This window comes from Amphibalanus amphitrite, unplaced genomic scaffold, assembly GCF_019059575.1.
Source record: "Amphibalanus amphitrite isolate SeventyFive unplaced genomic scaffold, NRLGWU_Aamphi_draft 000358F_arrow, whole genome shotgun sequence".
In the NCBI taxonomy this organism is placed as follows: domain Eukaryota; kingdom Metazoa; phylum Arthropoda; class Thecostraca; order Balanomorpha; family Balanidae; genus Amphibalanus; species Amphibalanus amphitrite.
In genome coordinates this window covers 324,281-343,670 of record NW_024881852.1, presented here as the reverse complement: position 1 = coordinate 343,670, position 19,390 = coordinate 324,281, and the positions used below count along the sequence as shown (strand labels likewise).

At 48.8% G+C, this 19,390-nt stretch overlaps 2 protein-coding genes and 1 long non-coding RNA gene across 13 annotated transcripts; 2 read left to right on the top strand and 1 right to left on the bottom strand.

The window, feature by feature from the left end:
- Positions 1-145: 145 nt before the first annotated feature.
- Positions 146-2,328, top strand: LOC122389432. The gene is made up of 2 exons (XR_006257973.1): positions 146-339; positions 1,311-2,328. It is a non-coding gene; the product is annotated as an uncharacterized LOC122389432 (long non-coding RNA).
- Positions 2,329-4,173: 1,845 nt separating this feature from the next.
- On the bottom strand, positions 4,174-8,445 carry LOC122389427 (PRA1 family protein 3-like). 5 transcript variants are annotated; one of them, XM_043381479.1, is made up of 4 exons: positions 8,421-8,445; positions 7,159-7,360; positions 5,734-5,951; positions 4,174-5,090 (listed from the first exon to the last, which is right to left on the bottom strand). In XM_043381479.1, exons 2-4 carry the CDS (start codon positions 7,341-7,343, stop codon positions 4,948-4,950), a joined length of 546 nt encoding a protein of 181 aa, XP_043237414.1. In that variant the 5' UTR covers positions 7,344-7,360; positions 8,421-8,445; the 3' UTR covers positions 4,174-4,947. The 5 variants fall into 5 exon arrangements, with proteins under 5 accessions (XP_043237414.1, XP_043237411.1, XP_043237412.1 ...); XM_043381476.1 differs by having other exon boundaries at positions 8,293-8,425; XM_043381477.1 differs by lacking the exon at positions 8,421-8,445 and adding an exon at positions 8,261-8,391.
- Positions 8,446-8,720: 275 nt separating this feature from the next.
- LOC122389426 (ankyrin repeat domain-containing protein 13C-like) lies at positions 8,721-17,549 on the top strand. Of its 7 annotated transcripts, none has more exons than XM_043381467.1 (12): positions 8,721-8,755; positions 10,825-11,056; positions 11,425-11,466; positions 11,872-11,976; positions 12,318-12,449; positions 12,768-12,979; positions 13,601-13,732; positions 14,213-14,383; positions 14,695-14,847; positions 15,126-15,255; positions 15,736-15,853; positions 16,323-17,549. In XM_043381467.1, the coding sequence occupies exons 2-12, from the start codon at positions 10,885-10,887 to the stop codon at positions 16,336-16,338; spliced, it is 1,383 nt and encodes a 460-aa protein (XP_043237402.1). In that variant the 5' UTR covers positions 8,721-8,755; positions 10,825-10,884; the 3' UTR covers positions 16,339-17,549. The 7 variants fall into 7 exon arrangements, with proteins under 7 accessions (XP_043237402.1, XP_043237409.1, XP_043237403.1 ...); XM_043381474.1 differs by having other exon boundaries at positions 8,738-8,786; XM_043381468.1 differs by having other exon boundaries at positions 8,742-8,774.
- The last annotated feature ends 1,841 nt before the right edge of the window (positions 17,550-19,390 follow it).

The following is a 19,390-nucleotide window of genomic DNA, read 5'->3' as shown; positions in this document are numbered from 1 at the left end:
TTCCCCGCTTCAATTTTTCGCTGCATGGCTATCAGCCGTTTGTCGCGCGTACCTTTACGGATGGCATAAAGATTTCGCCGCCATAATTCAACAAAAACGTGCTGTTAAAACTTGCTCTGTTTATCATTAACGACGAGCCTTTGTCATTTTTTCATAATTTTGTCTAAAAGAAAATAAAAAATGCGTTATTTAGTTGTATAATTCATTTATAAGAAATATTCTTTTTCTTTGTATCTAGCCACGATTTCCGGTTCCCGCCATTTCGCGCCGGCGTCGTGGGTGTTTGGATGCAACGTAGTGCTCCCGGTTTTATTTTGTTTAAGCGACCTTTTCTGAAGTGTAAGTAACAATGGATCACATTTTAAGATACTTTGAAGTGTGTTTTTCAATTTCAGGCATGTGATCTTAACGTTTCTTACCGAAAACTCGTTTTAAGAGATGGTTTTAGGAACATGGCGCGGTAGCGACGTCAGCGGCGCGGGACGCCTTCTCACTTTTCTGTTGTCTTTTTAAGCTATATTTTTTTGAAAATGATGTCTTAGGTGTAGTATTTCAGTGAAATATGATGTCCTTTAAAAGTTACGGTATAAATTAGTTACAAGAAGCCTAATGTTTTGTCTCACATGATAGAATTGTTGGGTGGACTCATGAAATGGGGGCAGTGCATGTCCAGTATTTTACATAATTTGGATGTTTTAGCCTCTGCTTGTGTCTCACTCACCCAATTGTTGCTACAACTTTAATTTGTAAGTGCAACAAAAGCAAGTTGCTGAATGGTGTAAGCCATATTTACATTATGCGTGATCTTCAAGAAAATTATGTGTCTAATGTACGTCAGTCCAGGGAATGCTGGATAGTTAATTTTCAGGATTGTCCATGCCAAAGTTAATTTTAGAGGCCAGTTTTATCAACACAAATAGTTGCATGCTGGAATTTTTTGCCTAAAGACTGCTTCACATATGGAGCGTTACATGATGGGCACGTAAACGGATAGGGCTGTACCGTTCATGCTCTGTATGTGAAGTAACTTTAAGACAAAAAAAATCCGGCAGCCACCTATTTTTCTGTTGGTACAACTGGCCTCAGATCTACTTTTTTGGCAGAATTTATATAACTGCATGAGATGACAGTTGTTGGCGCACCTGGTGACGTTCAGTGGAAATTTAAGTGACATTAAGTATTTAATTTTTTATTGAATATATTCTAAAATTAATAGTTGCTGAACGAATAGAATAATAACACATATAGTTTCCCAATTTATTGTCCACAAATGTCCTAATTATTGTGTTCTGTTCTGTTGTTTGCTGCAGGTCAACCAAGGCTCAAACACTGGTCGTTGCGGGGATCAGCTTCAGAGGGTCAAGGATGGCGTCTTGAATCGCTGTTCAGTCGACAGGCAACTGTATGACAACGCCATCCCTGTCAACCAGAGCGTCGACCGAAGAAGGGCGGCGTTGCGCGGACCTGGCCGCACCCGACCAACCGGTGGAGTACCTGACTCGGGCTGGGCGGAGACTACCTACATCACGACCTTTTGAACTTTGATCTCGTAGCGAGAAACAATATGACGTAAGGAAGTGTGTATGTGGCTGGCGGGGCCGAGGGTGAAATGCGCCACGTGTTTATCCTGCCGGATGACGACAGCGTCACCAACCTGTCAAAGAACGAGCTGGTGCAGCGCGTGATGACTGCTATCTCGTCCCTAGAACCGGAGTAGAAAAACGTGCGCATAGCCCAAATGAAGCGAACCAAAACACAGACAGGACTGATAGCTTTTCGGTCGAGAATGTTCTGAAGATGCTGATCAGTAGACCAATTGGTGACCGTTTTCGGTGGTAATATGGGATCTTGTGGTGTTCCAAAGCGACCTGCTTTGGGTGTGGACATAAGTGGCTCAACCTGACAGGATTGATGTTTTAGGTAGCCGTGCTAATCATAAACCCTATATTGAGTGTATCTGTACAAATTTTGTTTATATTTATTTCATGTATTTGATTCGAAACCGAAAATTGCTCTTTGTAATTAGGCAACATCGAGACGTTGAGGTCATTCTCCAGACGTTTATTTGTTTTTCTTACCTGTCCACGGTATGTCTTATTGGTTAGGTCTCAGTTTCAAATATTATTAACTGCATGTTTTGCAAATACGTAGCCATATTGAATAAGAGACGTGTCCTAAAAGTGAGTATTGCTTTGCATGGGATGTGAGCATCAACGACAGGGCTTTGTGATGGCAAATGTGTGGCAATTGCAGGGATCTTTGTGAAATGTGTTATGAATATCATCGTATTATTTGCGAATGCAAATACATCCGTGTATCATATTTTCATTCAAATTGTGCAATTTGTGCAACGGGCTTGAGTATATTGTTCGGCGAAATATCTCTTACTGTACTCCACAGAAATGGGACGGGACACAGATGCGTAGAAACACATTCATGAACACGTGAAAGACGATAAGTTAACTTTTTTTTACTCAAAATCAATGCTACAAAGCAGGGATGTGGAGCCGTGAAAATGTCAGACGGCTTCGGCTCCGGAGGAAAAAATCAGCTCCAGCTCCGGCTCCGGCTCCGAGTAAAATGGTCGGGCTTCGGTTCCGGCTCCGACTCAGTACAACCCCTATACAAAGGTCAGCACGGCTCCCTTCACGCATTCCCTCGAAGGCTTGCAGCTTTGAGCAGGGAGCTAGGGTGAGTGCTGAAAATCCCTGGTCTACCGTGGGAATAAGGTCTAGAAAAAAATTACACGATCCTGTGCTGATAATATCTTCATGAATTTATTGAATTTGCATTATTTGCACACAAGAAACGTTCCATAAATCAATTTGAAGAGTGAAGTACATCTGCAGAAAGTCAGTTCGCAGAATCAATATATTGATAGACCAGCTGATTTCAGAATCAAAATAATGATTAGCCAGCTGTTTGCGGAATCAAAATATTGATTCTCGCCGGGATTAGCCGCCGTGATGAATCAATATCTTGATTATTTTCAAGACGCTTTCCTAAACTAACCTAAGAGGTTAGGGCTATTGTTTCGTGCCTGGCGGGTAGCTTCAACGTTGCTCTTCATTTTGTGAAGAAACTATCTTGAAATTGTAGCCGGTTGCTGAAGAATTGACGTTTCTGTGATGGTCTGCACGTATGCCCATATATGGTCAAAGCTCCGCCCACTAGAATCAATATTTTGATGCCTCCATATTTTGATTCCCGCCGCCTAGTTTGCCCAACTGTTCTGTTTCTGTTTCCTCCACGGAAACGGTTCCTTTCCGGTCAAGCCGCGGACCCGGACTACTAGTTACTCTCATCACCGCCAGATGGCAGAGGCTGCCGCAAACCGCTTGATGATCGCAGACCTGCGCAGACCCACGGACCGCACGGACCAGCAGCCAGCTCCCTCTTCATCGAACGAGGCGATGTATAGGTGGATGAAATACGGCTCCCTCTGAAATTGGGTATGGAAAGATACTAGCTGCGACTTCTTTCAGTCTTATAGAATCGCGAGCCCATAAGATGGATGGGCCGGTGGTGAGAAAGTCGCTTTCACAAGGCTCCGCACCAGCACCAAACTTCGTAGCGGGCTCGGCCACCACGGATGAGTATCCATAGATTGATCACCCCGTTCCGTGCTTCTATCCTCAGGATACTGAAATCCTTCTCATCCACGCCGCAACCCCTCCGGGCTGGACAGGCAACTTAATCTCATGCGGGCTGCTCCCTTGGAGCGGCACCGCTGGGCGCTGCTCCCGAGGGAACGCACCCCGTAGCCGGGTGCAGTGAGTACCTTGGAGCTGGGTGGCCTGTCCTCTGGACGGGCTCAGCCCCGGCGACTCACTAGGGTGCCTGCCCAGACCAATGTCTCCCCCTAATTCCTATCATCCTTCCGGCTCTGAAATGGTCTCTTTACACCGAAAGGGCCTAACCCAACAAACAAACATAGATTGATGAAAACTGAGATGAGTGCCTGATGAACCTCGAGCGTACCTCGCATAAATTGGCTTCAGGTCGGTGAAAATCAGGCAGTGTCCTCACTTCTATTGGATGTGCCCTTTTTCTGGCTGGCGCACGACGGAAGGCGGAGTCGGAGATCGAGCATCCATCGCGCCCCCAACGCACACAGATCGGGAGAAATCAACCATAAGAAAGATTAATGGTCCAACACGACAGAAATTGGAGTTCATCACGAGTTTTGTATTACTACCGTAAGCAAAAATGGAATAAGCCACCGTTCATAAGAATTCGGAGAGTTCACTATCCCTCGTTCAAAACGTCGCACTCAATAGACAAAATACGATGACACGGCACAGGTCCATAACATAACGCTGCCTTTACAAATCAGTTGGTATTGCTTCCTTCTACACAGACATGCTCCTCTCCGGTAGACCAGGCTACATCAGAATATTCCTATTCCCGATGACCAGCGCAAGCGCCTGGACATCTCATCACTAGGTAACAGCTGCCCACCAGTCCCAACGTCTGATCATAACGAACACACGCAAACACTGGCCGTCGAACCAATGGCGAGCTCACAGGAGCACTGGCCAGCCAACCGTAAATAACATTCTTTTGGCATCACCGATACGCACAATGCACATACGAATATAAATAAGATATGTCACAGCACACTAGAAAATATCATGGCCATTTCTGGAATGACTTTGGAATCAACAGTAAAAGGAATAAACACTCAGCTTCATACGCAATAAAACAAATATGACCAAAACGTATGCCTCTGTCCTTCAACTCTGCTATATAAGCCCGATAGCATAACCTTAAACCGGTAAATTATGGCACACATACAACCCCCCCTCCCCCAAGTGGCAGCAAATCAGATTTCAGCGTTCGCATTCAGCAATAAAGCGTCTCAATTGCTATAGCACGAACTGGCAAGAAGCGACGCAAGACCCCACACATGACCTCAAGCCATCTCTCAGGTGACGCTGAGCCTGCTCACATGACAACTTTGTCGCTTTCCATCCCCAGCTCGTCAAGAAAGAGTCCCATCGGCGAGCGGCGCATGCCGACCGACTCCATGCGGTTGGTGAGCTTGTTCCTGATGCTGCGGAGTCGCAGCGAGGCGTGTAGCAGCACCGCTGGGAGGCAGACGGGGAGGGAGGAGGCACGGCCGGTCAGCGGAGGGAGTGGTGGCCACCACAGCCGGCACAGCCGGACGGAGGGACGGTGGCCGGCCGTCAAAGTGCCACTACCTACACTCAACACTGAGACATTCCGTTCGGTGAAATAAATACCATCAGAAAGGCCCAAACGATTTCGCACATCTGTGATGGTATGCGATGACTTGACTTTATGAAGTCTCGTGCCAGTACCCCCAATAGCATATACTTCACTAGCCCTTTGACAGTCACCAAACATCGTAACTATTAAGCGAGGATTCCGTAAACAGCAAGCACATTTCGCGGAAGCAACGAGACAAGACAAAATCCAACCCCTAATGAGTGATGTATATATACACGATGTATATATATAATGATATGTATTATACACGTCCTCTCAAATGAGCGTGTGCCGTATACGTTTGTGTTATATGCATAGTATAGGAGTGGCGTCGTTTGCCGAAGCGCAGCAGTTAGACGACGAGCAAAAACACCGGTGTATTTAACGCGTGACGTCATTTACCAAAGAGTGGCAGGCAGATCCCGAGCACTGAGCAGAAACACCGGTGTGTGTATGCGTGCGTGTGTGTGTGTGTGTGTGTATGAGAGTGCCGTCATTTACCGAAGAGCGGCAGGCAGATGCCGAGCAGGAAGACCAGCACGGATCCGAGCATGGCCATGATGAAGTAGCCGCCGGTGAGGATGATGGTCAGGCTGAGCAGCGGGTGGTCGCGCCGGAAGCGGGACGCCATCGCCTTCCGGTTGGTGACATAGTAGAAGACGGCAAACAGCACGGCCAGCGCCGCCATCCCGCACAGAAACTGCTGCGGGTGCATCACCCTGGGGCAAAGACGGTCAGCGACAACGGTACACCCATGCGGTCAGCGGTCAACGGACAGCGGTCAACGATCCACCATCACCCTGGGGCGGATGGTCTGCCGTTCACTTATCATCCTGGGGCGGGGACGGTGAGCAGTACATCAATGGTCCTATTATTCACGGATAGAGTGCAGTGAGCGGCCAGAAGTGATCGGGATTCTGTATAAAAAACATCGATACTGCGAAGTGTGATACGGCGAGAGCCACAGTGGGTCAAACGAGATATAAAAGAGTACCTACTTATATACAATACACATCTATGTAAGGAGTCACCAGCAGCCAGCATCGAAACCAGTTCAATAAGATACAGCACAATCAGCATGGTGCAATCTGCTCCCTTTATAGCAGACTTAACGCCAGGTGAGAATAAATACGCGAAGAATCAATTGATCTTTTCCTCGAAGAAGTAAAAACAATGCTCGTTCCTCGCTACTTCACACCATTAATTACGGAGCGAGCGAAGCGAGCGGAGTCTTACGTAAAATAACGGAAATTTCTTAGTATGAGCGGCCGGCCGTGGTCACGCTTTTACAACGCTTATATCTCAGCAACCACTTGACCGATTTACATGCGGTAATTCTTTTAGGGTAGCTTAATTCCTTCTACCAAGTATTGAACTACTCCCGGTGCATGTGGGTGACCCCTTATGCACGTGCAACGTGCAAAACGTTCGTTAGAGGTGCCAGTTTTGTAATAGTTGCAATGTCTCGGTAACTACTGGGCCGATTACGCTGAAAGTTGGCATGTAGGTAGGCAGTAGGCACCCACTAGGCAATGCATTTGCATGTGCCACAGTTGGGGTGCTGCTGCACGTACGCACGTGCATGGGTCGATTCCAGATCTCGAGAACGGCTGGATCGATTGCGCTCAAATTTGGTACACGGTTAGGGACCGGTTAGTAGGGTGCCGTGCACAAGTCAGTTGGGACCCACTTTGCACGTGCGCACGTGCAGGGTGCCGCTTCCAGATCTCGAGAACGGCTGGGCCGATTGTGCTCAAATTTGGCACATCGCTAGAGACCGGTTAGTAGGGTGCTGTGCACAAGTCAGTTGGAGGTACCGCCTCGCAATTTCGCACGTGCAAGGCCCATCCTCTCGCTCGCTCCGTTAGTCGCCCCAAAAAGCGTTATACTGGTTTTATCGCCAGGTGATTTAGCTGCAGCACTTACCCCACGAGGGTGAAGATGATCACCGCTGAGACAAAGTAGTTGGTCTGGTAGTAGAGCAGGTTCTGCAGAACACGGTTCGTCCATTTCTCCGGTTCCCGGTAGTTGGGAATTTGGAAGCGAGCCGAGTGTGCCAGGAAGTCATCGAAGCTCCGTAACGGCGCTACCTCCAGCTCCATGCCTGCCATAGTCCGCTACTGCGATTCTGCGAAGAAGGGAAGAAGGAATCAATGAGAGTAGGTAATGCAACATTCCTCAACGGTAGAGTTGTTCATCCATCGCAATTCTCTGTCTTCATATGACTTTGTCCATACTCTTTCCCTGAATATTCATCAGCAAAGTTGTCTGATATTTGTAAAGTTTTGCTGCCCGTGTGCCGAGAAGAGACTGATGTGCCGGAGCACGTGCTGCTCCGATGCCCGGCCCTCGCTGGCTCCCGCCAGCCTCGAACACACCGCTCCGCCGATTTGTGTGGCCCTGAAACTTCCAGCTCCAGCCTTGTTTCACGGCACGACGCTACAGTGCGCTAAGCGTATTGAGGCATTGGGCTTTCATGGACCATGGAAATAAACAACCTGTTCAGCTAGCTAGCTCCATGCCGAGGGTCCAGCGTACCGCATAAATTCGGTGATCATATTAAGCCAAAAAATTATGTGATCGCCCGGCGCCCAACAATTCGTCCGCTGGCGCTGCCATGCGCTGAATTCGGTGCATGCGAAGTTACGCCGGACGTGCGCTGAAATTTTGGCGCAATCCCGCCACTACGCCGGACATATTCGGCATAACATGTATTTTTTCCAGTCTGGTTACCAACAACTCGTGTCCATGGACTTCTTAGTCTGGATACAAACTTATCTATATATGGCTTTAGTGTGGCTTCAGCTAGCACTTAATCCTATTATTAACAATTTTAAATTATATTGAACCAAAATGTTATGCTGGAGCAAATCCATTTTGCAAAATCGGCTAACTTCAACTTGTGCCATAGTCGCCATAGATACGTAGTTACGTACATAATGTCTAATGAGCAGATATCAAATGTAAACCCTGCCCTAAAATTCATCCAGTATTTAAATTATCTAAACAAGGTCGTCACCAAGCTTACACTACACAGGTTTATCGGTTTTGTCCGTTTACCGGTATGTTTTAGGGCCTTGGTTTTGTCAAGGTTTTGTGGGTTATCCTGGGTTATCCCAAGGCGATTATCCCAAGGCTTTATCATGGATTAGAGATAACGCTTTATCCCCGAACTTTTACCACCTTACACTTTATCCGCGCCGGTTTCGCCCAAGATTCAAATAGGCATTTTAACCCGACTTATATTACTTGCAGAATCATGACATCATTGTTTCTGTTTCACTACCAAGTGTTTATCTATGATCAATATAATAAGATATAAATAAAGATACAAATAGCTTACAAAGTTTTTGACAAAATTTATTTTCAATATGACCATCTAATTTTTACAGCAAAGAAATTCAACAAAACAAGAAGAAATCGCAGACAATCGTTTATCATTGATGACGTAATTTTATTTTTTTCAACATCAAGATTGGAGACTTCCGAGATTTCTCTGTTCCTTGATTACTCCATTCGATAGGTGCTCTTTTGTGTTTTGTGTGAGTGAAAAGGTGAATAAGGGCGTTTTTTGTAGGTGTTATTCATAGAAATAAACTCATGGACTTCTTTTTCTTTGTTTTGCTGTACTTTCGATTGCTTGAAAAATTACACTCATTGGTGTACAGCTATCTTTTCTTTGGCTTTATTAATAAGCAATTAATTGAGATAGGTTCTGAAGATAGGTGTAAGCTACATAATTTTTATCTCAATTTTCATTTTAATTTCATTGTTTCCCTTTCATGTAGATGTCAATATTTGACTACTAATATGTGTAAAGCAGGTGACCGGTATGGTAGACACTTGACAGGACACTGATTGATCTGTACTGACAGATCAGGACACTGATACCTACCAGATCTGTATCTGGTCGAGCGATTTATATGCATTACCTGTCTCTACCCTCTTCACTCTGGTCCTCTTGCCATTGCTATAAATAAATTGTCATATTCCAGTGTAGAAATTTAACTCAGAAGGAATGGTTTTCAAGTAAAAGAGCAAAACATGATATTTGTTCATACAGGATCCCTCTATGACTTTAAAGCCATGCAAACTTTCTTTGCTCTTTTGGTACCTATGCCTGATAGTTGATTGGTACAAATTGAAATTAGAAATGTCTTCAATGAACATGTATTTTGAAACATATTTGAATTCTGGGTGTGGCTCACGTGTTGTGATGTAACGATGATGTCATTGAATCATGGTGAATTTCCTAATATAAATATCATCATTCATGGATCACCTACTTACATCTGATCGTTCAAAATCAAGTAACTCATTCAGGAATTTAATCAGAGGGCATGAATGGGGGACTTATCACATAACTTAACCCGCGCCCTGCTGGGGGGGTGTTTGAACACCCCCCCTTGTGGTTTTTCGCGAATATCTCAAAAGGTACACCTTATCATACATCAATTCTACACATGTTGTTAAAAATTCAGACCAAGGTCATTCAAGGACCTGGTCACTTGAAGTGACCTCACCTCATAAAAAGTTTCAATGTCTGTCATAGCTACACCGAGTAACCGATCGCTTTGAAACTTTCAGCGATTGCTAAGAGCAATAGCATGTACAAAATGTTTATCTCAGAATCTCGATATCGATGACTTAAGGTCAGGTCAATTTTGCGACCTCCCCATTATAAGTCAATGGGAGAAAATTGAAATGCGCCTCTTTTGGATGAAAGACATTATAAACACTCCCAAACGCTGAATTACAAGTGGTTTAGACACACTGAACATGAAAATGGTGTCCGTGACCCCTGTTTATGCCCCGAGGTCATCTTAGGTCACGAATGGTATCTAACAGTTTTTCGCAAATAAATTTTGATAGAGGCATGCTAGAGCGATGAAAACGCCTTAGATGTGTTCAGCTCGACGATACGGATCGACTGATATGCAACATGACCCTTTCCGGTCAGGTCATGACCTTGACCTGAGGTCAAATTTTCAAGTTGACCTTTCAAGGTCAAGTTATAGGTCATTCGATGCGTCTTGACGAGAGGAACATGATGCCGGTAAAAGTAAGCTCGTACAAGGCTTGGGTCAAAAGTTATTGCAGAAAAACTGTTTCCGAAAAAAATCGGCTATTTTTGCAGTTTTTGCCCCCTGCAGGCAAAACCGTTGACGTTAGGTCAAATCTGAGTAAATTATTCAGAACGGGCGTTAATAGGGCTATCGAATGCGCTTTTCTGCGGCGCTGTAGCTCTATTGGTTCCCGAGTTATGCGTTGGCTTCTTGGAAATTGTCGACATTCGACGTGGAAATCGACGAAATTTTGCCTTCAATGACCTCTGGTGACCTGACCTTTGACCTGACCAAAAAATTGACCGAAGTGAATTCCTCATTATTTTTGACGCTCTTTCGAACGCCGCGTATCGCTACGTGGCCCAGGAGCCGAGTTAGAAGGGGGGGGGTTCCCCCCAGCAGGGCGTGGAAATCCAGAACCCCCAGCCGGGCGCGGGTTAACCTAGCTTATTACAATTATGGCTAATGTGGTAGAGATAGAGCCAAAATTGCTATAATAATCAATAAATATTCTTATTTATTTCAGATCCATCCAATATAAATTGAAGTGAACTGCATCATATATGGTACCTCAGTTGATGCTAAAATGATGGCAGCCAGACAGTCCAATTCTGCAGCTCCAGCGTTGGAAACTACAGATAGCAGTGATGCCTTGTCAAGAACTGAATATCCACTCCATGAATGTGTCTATAAGGGAAAAATTAAGAAAATACCCAATCTTCTGAGGCAGCATGACATAGATGGAAAAGATAAACATGGTAAGTTTTTCTTTCATTAAGTTGAACTTCTGCTTTTGGGCTACCTGTTTTCCCAAAATGTCTACAAATACCACTTCTTGCTGATACCTTTTTTCTTAATGTGTATTTATTGGTCCTTAAATATTGCAATATGTACTGATATGATGCTGTTAATGCATTTACCAACTTTCTATTATTCTTAGCAATGTGTAGTTTTTCACCAAGTTTTATGTAAATGTTTGTATTTCCATTATTCAACTCTGACCAATATGCTTTAAAGCTCAATATTTCTTATCAGCCTGTTAATTTTCCTATTATTATTATCATTATGTGGTGTGCACTTTCCCTACTTGGTATGCAGCTTTTTATTGCTGTTATTTGATTTGCAGGAAATACTCCACTACACCTGGCTGTTATGCTGGGCCACAAAGGTAAGGGCAGGCATACGTTTTTCAAAACTGAAAGCTGCCTTTGCTACCTATGCTAGTTGATTGTTTGGCATGTTTGTAATCACAAAAAGGCTGGAAATGGATAGCTTATGTGTGCTGAAATAGCCTCGAATCGCTTTTCTGGCCTGACATGTCTCAAGGATAATATCACTGGTCAAAGGTCATTTGGGTCAAGATCATGCAATTTTCAGTTGAGACAGTTGAGGTGCAAAATTGATTAACTCGATTGTACTTAGTGTTTCGTCGCGATCCGTTGCTATTGACGCGAGTTATCCGTGAAAAAAAGCGATAGTGGTCCGTCTGACCCCCACATCTGCCCCCTTTAAATACGAGAGTTACGGCTAAAATCGTGAAACTCTGACCTGTGATACTGTACCGATGCCACAGAAATCGTGCACTTGCTGCTGGCGAGGAATGCCACTGTGAAAATCAGGAACGGACACGGCTGGAGCCCTCTGGCTGAGGCCATCAGCTACGGAGACCGACAAACAGGTGATCTGACGCACTAGCATGAAAGCCAGCGAATTGTCCATCAGCGTGGGGATCCCATGGCTCGTGCTATGCTTATTTGTCGTTCCTTTTGGGCGCAAAATGACCAACGTAGTCGACGCGCCCTAAAGCCCTAATTAACAAACAAACAAAACAAAGAACATGTCACCAGTTGTAATGGCCCTGTCCCAGTGTGTTTAGCTGTATCCAGCTCCAAATACAAATCGGAATCACGTCACTGAGCTGCGGAAATACGTAAGTTGTAAGTTTCATCTATTAGCGCTTTCTCCAATGTCGTCGCTGCTGAGGCTATCCGTGTGATGGCCTCTCTGCGCGTTTCTCAGTGTCGTCTCTGCTGCGGAAGCTGAAGACCCAGTCACGGGAGCAGATGGACCGCCGTCGGCCGGCGCTGGTGGCCGCCCTCCACCAGATACCCGACTTCTACATGGAAATCAAATGGGACTTCCAAACCTGGGGTGAGTCGCTGTGACGCTCGGTAACTGTCGGCTCGTAGGCTTATCTGTCGTTATTCTCGTGATTATTTATGCTTTCTATGTATATTGACCCATACTGATGGTACGATATGGCTGACGCTGATGATTCCTGCTGTGTGTTGTTCCGAACTGAGGGGGCTTTCTGTTATCGTAGATTGATAACGCATGCTTCGTAATACCCCTGACTGATGCTGCGTGCTCAATGATGACGCTACAAACTCTATGCTGTCCTAAGTAAGTTGACCCAAGTTGTCTGTTGTTCCTGACTGAGGGCTCACCTGCCGCTCTGCTTGTTTCCAGTCCCGCTACTTCACCGCATCCTGCCGTCGGACACGTGCAAAATCTACAAGCGCGGCGCCTCGATCCGACTGGACACCACGCTGGTGGACTTTGCCGACTTCAAGTGGGAGCGCGGCGACATCAGCTTCCTGTTCAACGGCGACTCGCCGCCGTCGCAGTCGCTCTCGGTGCTGGACAACAAGCTGCGCGTCTACCAGACCGTCCGATACGAGGTGAGCGCCGCCGCGGGCTGCGGGCGGGAGCGGCGCGAGCCATGCGGGACCGAGTCGCAGGTCACGGGGTGGAGGCTCGGGTCACGGTGTGTGAGACCGGGGTTACGGTGGTTCGCTGGGCTGTTTCTGGCTGGGGCGTTGTTTGGGCGGACGGAATATGGGGAGCTGTGCAGCGGTAGTGTTCGTTGTGTAGAGCCAGTTGCGCAGCTGCGGCTGAGTCACCTGCCTACGCAGGCGACTGTCGCTGATCTAACGCTGTTATTATCATGTAACAGAGGGTCGTGGCCTTATCGTGATTCGTCACGCTCGGGGATGTCTGTTTCATGCTGCTTTACTCAGTCGTTGCACTCGGCGAATGGTGTGCTGATTTATTCATTTCTCCATTCATTGATTTTTCATTCGTCGGCTTGCCAGTTATTTTTCATTATTTTACATCTCAAGGCTCTGCGTCGTTATTCATTGTAGCTCTACGTCCTTAAAATGAATTAAAATTCACGCCGTATTAGAGCCACATAGCATAGCGCCAATCATGCCCAAGCACCATAGAATAATGCCCAGTTCGCTGTGCGCTCGTTTGAACGTCTGTGCCCCTTTCTGACCGCTCGCCGCTGCCGCCGCCAGGAGACCGAGCTGGAGATCGAGGAGGAGATTGACATCCTGATGAGCAGCGACATCGTGTCGGCGCAGATGTCCACCAAGTCCATCACGTTCAGCCGCGCTCAGCAGGGCTGGTTCTTCCGCTCCGACCGAAAGGTGTGTACGTCCGACGGGTGTTGGGTGGTTCATAAGGCGGGAGAGTTCTGCTTATACACATCACGATAGATGGCGTTGTCCTAAACGTTTGGCGCCGTTTAGTGTAGCTGTAGTGCGACGGTGAACACAGAATATGTGCGCAGATGTTTGTATGTCTGAAAATAATAGCAAAAAAAAAACACAATAGCAAATTTTTTTAATCAACCAGGGGGTCAAAGTTGGAACCATTTTATAGTGACAAACGAACTTTCTTGCATACAACTTTTTAATCTATTAATTATCTAGTTCTCTGTTAAAATCATTCCGATTTTGCGTTCCCCATTAATAAGGAAATGGTAAATTTAGTATCATCACATAATGCACATACCGGTTGCCGTTAGAACTAGCGTGGTCCGTCTCAGCTCAATAGAGTGTCACCGTGTCTATACTACCCTCCCGGTGCGCCATTCCCCGACCGATGGTCCCTCGCCGCCCCGTCAGGAGCCGGTGGGTAAGTACGAGGCCGAGTTTTACGACGTACACGGCGTGGTGCTGGAGACGAGGAAGCGGCGCGAACACCTGTCAGCCGAGGACCTGCAGAAGAACAAGGCGCTCATGGACACCATTACTCGCGGCAGCGCGCACCAGCTGGACGCCGAGGAGGTCCGAGAGGTGAGCGTAGACGGACGGACGAGACGGGGGGGGGGGGGCAGACGGATGGATTGACACGGACGGACATGTAGACTAGTATGGACATGCGCATTGCGCGAGGCTAGAATATGGACCGATGGACGTATCGACAGAGTTTGGGGCGGACAGGGTAGCGGCTTCTTTTGTATATATTGGTCGTACTTAAGGCCACTGTTATGCATTAATAGGATTATTCATCCCTCTGTTTTTGTTTGCCCGCCCGGTCTCCCGCACATGTATTGCCCATGTCTCCGCGCCGCCTGTGGTCTGACCCACTGTTCCGGTGTCGGCAGCTGCCCCACCGCAGCTCTCTGGACCCGCCCAGCACACCGCCCGTCTCCTGGGAGGAGTACCTGGCCGCCGACCCGGCCAACCCGCCGCGCGTCGGACGAGCCATCATCTCCAAAGTCAGCTGCAAACGCTTCAAAAACGCCACACTGGCCATGGTGAGATCGGCCGAACGGGAAAGGGTGGGCTCCGGAGACGGTTGGTTACCAGTCTATGGCGTTTGTCAGGCTATGGTTTGTTATGATAGATTGATTGGGATACTTCAAAAGCTTTTTTATTGGACAAGTGGACTATTCGTGCTCGTGTCCGTTTTTAATTGTCTCCTCGATTTATTGAGAGCATTTTGTGTTTTACTGCATTAATCGTAGCTCGCTCTGACCCTGGCGGTGGGAACCCAGAGTCCTGGTCTAACCGGGTCCGTTCGGTGTCTCTGCAGAGCCAGGAGTTCCCTCTGACGGTCAGCATGCTGCTCGATGTGCTGGACGTCATAGCGCCCTTCAAACACTTCAGCAAGCTGAAGCAGTTCGTTGAGTGCAAGCTGCCGCCCGGCTTCCCCGTCAAGCTCGGTGAGTTTTGTGGACGTATAGGTACTGCCCTAAAATATCCCCTCTATCTTGAGGTTATCTCAAATGTTTTTGTTCGCTTAGTAATTCTCGCAGGCTGTGTTGTGTCAGTGTGTTTGCGTTTCGTTTGTCTTACATAATACTGCGCCTGGTTTTGTTTGCGGGCCACTGTGCCTGATACCACTCTATATAAGGTCTGTACCGATTCGGCAGTTGTGCTGTTGTCAGGCAAAATAAGCTCCTCCCACCGCATTTTGCTGACGGCATGGTACCGATCGGCTGACGAAAGCTTTAACAGTGGCTGATCGTCCTCAAATGGGACACCGTAAACAATTTTTACGCCTTATCTTATTTATTTCCCTGTGTGGAGAGAGACCAGAAACCCAACAAGATTAGTATTTGATGTGTGATTTTTTATCGACGTCACGTATTTGTTGCTACCCGCTGATGGTCTAACGCCGTGCCGCCCGCGCTATGTTCCAGACATCCCGCTGATTCCAGCCATCACGGCACAAATCACCTTCCAGGACTTCTACTTTGACGACAGCCACCCGAGCCACCTGTTCGCGGTGCCGGCTGACTACACGGAGGACCCGGCTCGGTCAGTCCCCGGCGGACACTGGCGGGCAGGGTGGCGCGCCCGCAGAGGGCGAGGGTAGTCAGCTCAGTCATCTCCACGGGGCGGACACAGGGGGCGCCGGCCGCTAGCGGGCAGGGTGGGGGGCCGGGGGCCCACAGAGGGCAAGGGTAGCTGGCGGACAGATGTTATAGGCGGCGCTGACGTAACCCACCGTCATGCTTTCTGCTTTCGTCACCGTCTATGCTTGGTCAGGCTGGTTATCGAGATGTTTTTTAGAAAATAAATGGTTCATTCTGTAGGATATCTGGATTGAAATGTATTGTGTTGAAGGCCAATGCTCAGCTGTGCACAGTCCAATGCCACTCTGTGCTGAGTATGTTGACTGACCGACTGTCGTGTGTTCCGCGCAGGTTCCCCGACTTGTGACCCTCAGAAGACGCGTGCATGTGAGATGTGTGTCGACTGACCGACTGTCGTGTGCTCCGCGCAGGTTCCCCGACTTGTGACACCCAGAAGACGCGTGTATGTGCGGCGCGGCGTGGGCGGCGCGGCCGGCCGACGAGCCGCCGCTGCAGCTGCAGCTGCACGTGCCCGTCCACTGGGGCCCCGGCAGCCTATACTCGTCCGAGCTGTGCCTCCAGCTGGGCTGACGGACGGCCGACGGCGCGGCAGCAGAGCTAGAAGACAGGGCGCCCCGCTCAGTGACTGGCCACTGTACAGGCGAGTGCGCTGGGCGGGCGGGTCCGGCCCGGCGCGGCCGGCGGGTGACATGTGATTTAGGTCGTGACAGTGACTGCCGAGCGGTCCCTCCCCTGTGGCACGGCCGGGAGTCACGGGAGGGATGCTCGCCCCGGGTGGTGTGGGCACCCCTTCCATCCTGGTGGGGTGCGCGCGCTTCGGAACCGTCAATGCCGAGATTTAGGTACCAGACTGTGTATTAGCGTGTTGGACACATAGGTAGGCATTCTAGAGGCAATATTCCGAGGTGACTTCGGGCAATAGCTGGCCTTGTGGCGGCTGGGAGGCCCGGCGTCCCTCTGCGGCCGGTAGCGCCGCCGTTATGGACTCGCCCGGCCGATGCAGCCCTGTCAGCCCAGAGGTAACGTGCATTGCTCAATCACCCATCAGACGTGCCCGCCGTGGCGCGTGCTGCGCCGCCGGGTGAGACCGGCCACTGGTGATTCGCACCTCGAACTAAATCGCCCGCGTATATTTTCGGCCATTGTGATGACCAAATGGGCTGATTTGTTAGGAGAATTGTGTGAGTACGTGTGTGAGTGTATGTAGACGCGATCCATCGACACCGGCCGTCGGTGGTAGCTCCACGGCGGGGGTGGGAGGCCCGCGCCGGCGGCGGGCCGGTGGTATAGTGTCCGGCCGCCCCACGGTCCGGCCGACCTCGTACCGAGTCGTGGCCGCTCTCTGTGATTAGTCCGAGTTCGTCGGGCCGCCGGCGGGCCCAGAAATGACGGCCCACAGCGCGTGATCAAGGCGCGGCCGAAATGCTAGCCAATTTAGTGTTGTTCTCGCTAGATAGGGAGTGTATTTATTTTGTTTCTAGTGTGCAGCATTTACCATAGAGGAATACCTTTACGCAATAGGTATTTGTTAGGAGAAAACTGCAAGATTATCAAGGTTTGTGATGATTCGCCGATGCCATACGTTATGTTGTCCTCCATCAAGAAGTGTCGTCGAATAAAGACAAAGTGGTCCCCTCGACTATGCTATCAACTTCCTCACCCTGCATTGTGGGGTCTGAGTTGAGTTCTCACTGCCGGCCTCCATTTGAATTACTGGTGGCGAAATCAAAGTCATCTTCAGTCATTTCCAATCGAGCGGAACGAATGCCGGCTCTGGATTTCTTTAAATACAGCACGCACAATTGGCAATCATCGCAGTGCGCGTCGCGCGTCTGCAGCGGCGATGGCTTTCGTTGATGGTTTAGTGAAACTTTGTGACGAGCCTGGATCGTGATACGGTGTCACATGTCAATGTCTCTTAGCACTATTCGGACATGATTGCCCAGCTGAAAGCGGATACTTCTGATCTCCAGATTTTCAGTTTCGATAGTCATTTTTGTGCGTCACATTGCCGATTTGTACCGGTAACTTTGTTTTTAACCTCGCACCTTTGACCTTACCGATGCCCATTTCCTTCCGTTCCTTGTCTCACTTGAGCTATTTCGCTTAGCATCAGCATCATTCCTGTATTGGCAGCGGTGCGTGCATGGGGGCAGCTCATTGAGCTGTCCATTGCCCGCCTGACTTGCACTCCTCCCGGAGACTTCGTCCAGGGAAGGCGAGTATCTCTCCCAGTCCCTCTCTCGACCTATCCCCGGCAGTCGGCCGCCTCAGCTCGCTGGCCGCTGTCGCAGTCAATCTCGGCGTATCGGCTGCCCGGCCAGAGCCGACCCGATACGGCGCTGCTGCAACATTGGTGTAAGGCCGACCGCCGGCTGATCCGCCGCTAATCGTGGCACAACTGGGGATCAGCCCGGCTGCTCCACTCGACAACACAGCACCGACCCTGCCCAAGGCAGAGACGGCACCGGTGGCGGCTGAAGATACAGGCCACACCGAGCGGGTGGGCCGGCCGCCGCGTGTGGTCAGAGGCTTCGCAGTTTTCTTTTGCGTCTGGTGATCGCCGACTAATCGGCTTTGGTTGTGCGTGTCGGCGGGCTTCTCGGGGCAAACAACGCGCTGTGGCCGGCTCCGGTTACCGTGCCAGTCGCCGCACGCGGCGGTCCTAGGTCATCCCTCCGGACGGTCGCCGCGACTGTCCCACGTTCAGCTCGCCGGAGACCGTAGGGAACCTGCCGGCGATGGGCTTTGATGGGGCTTTGATGCCTTTGATGTTATGTGGACTAGTTACATTACAGACAGATGCTGCTTCTTTTGATTGAAATCCATATGTGGGATGGCGCCAATTACACTGACGTTTTGTGAGGATATGTCTACGACTCTACCCTACCAAGGTATTTGAAACGTTTTCGGTTCTCTGTTTAGCTTTCGAACAGATCGAGTCCAATGCTCTGATTGAATTTTTCTTGTTAAATAATTGAGTCCTGACTTTCGAATTCAGCTTTAACTTTACCGCATTGTGTGTGAATTTTACCCCATTTGTGTGTGAATTTTTAGACCATCTTTGTATAGGGAATTTGGTAGGTATTGATTCCTTGTGTGGCACAGTTTCCGGTGGAGTGTGGAGACGCCCACATTTCCACGTATCTGATACCAGTCTGGAAGTAATGCTGTCGCCCCATAGCCCGGAGCACGCCTATCTATAGTGTGAGGCCATGGTGTGCGCACATGTCCCGTATGGGAGCGATGCGAACACTGGACGACGAGGGGTCGCAGGTCGACCTCGGTACGCACCCTCTTCAAAACGGAATCCGGATCATCTAATATTATCGTCACCGGCTTCTGGTTTATCAAGTTTAATTGCTACCGAATCGGTGGGCGGTATCAGGAGAGTCAACATTTGGCCGGTGTAAAGTTTATAGCGCCGTGCGCCGTTTACGATGCGGCAATCGGGGCGGGTGCGTCGCCGCCGGCCGTG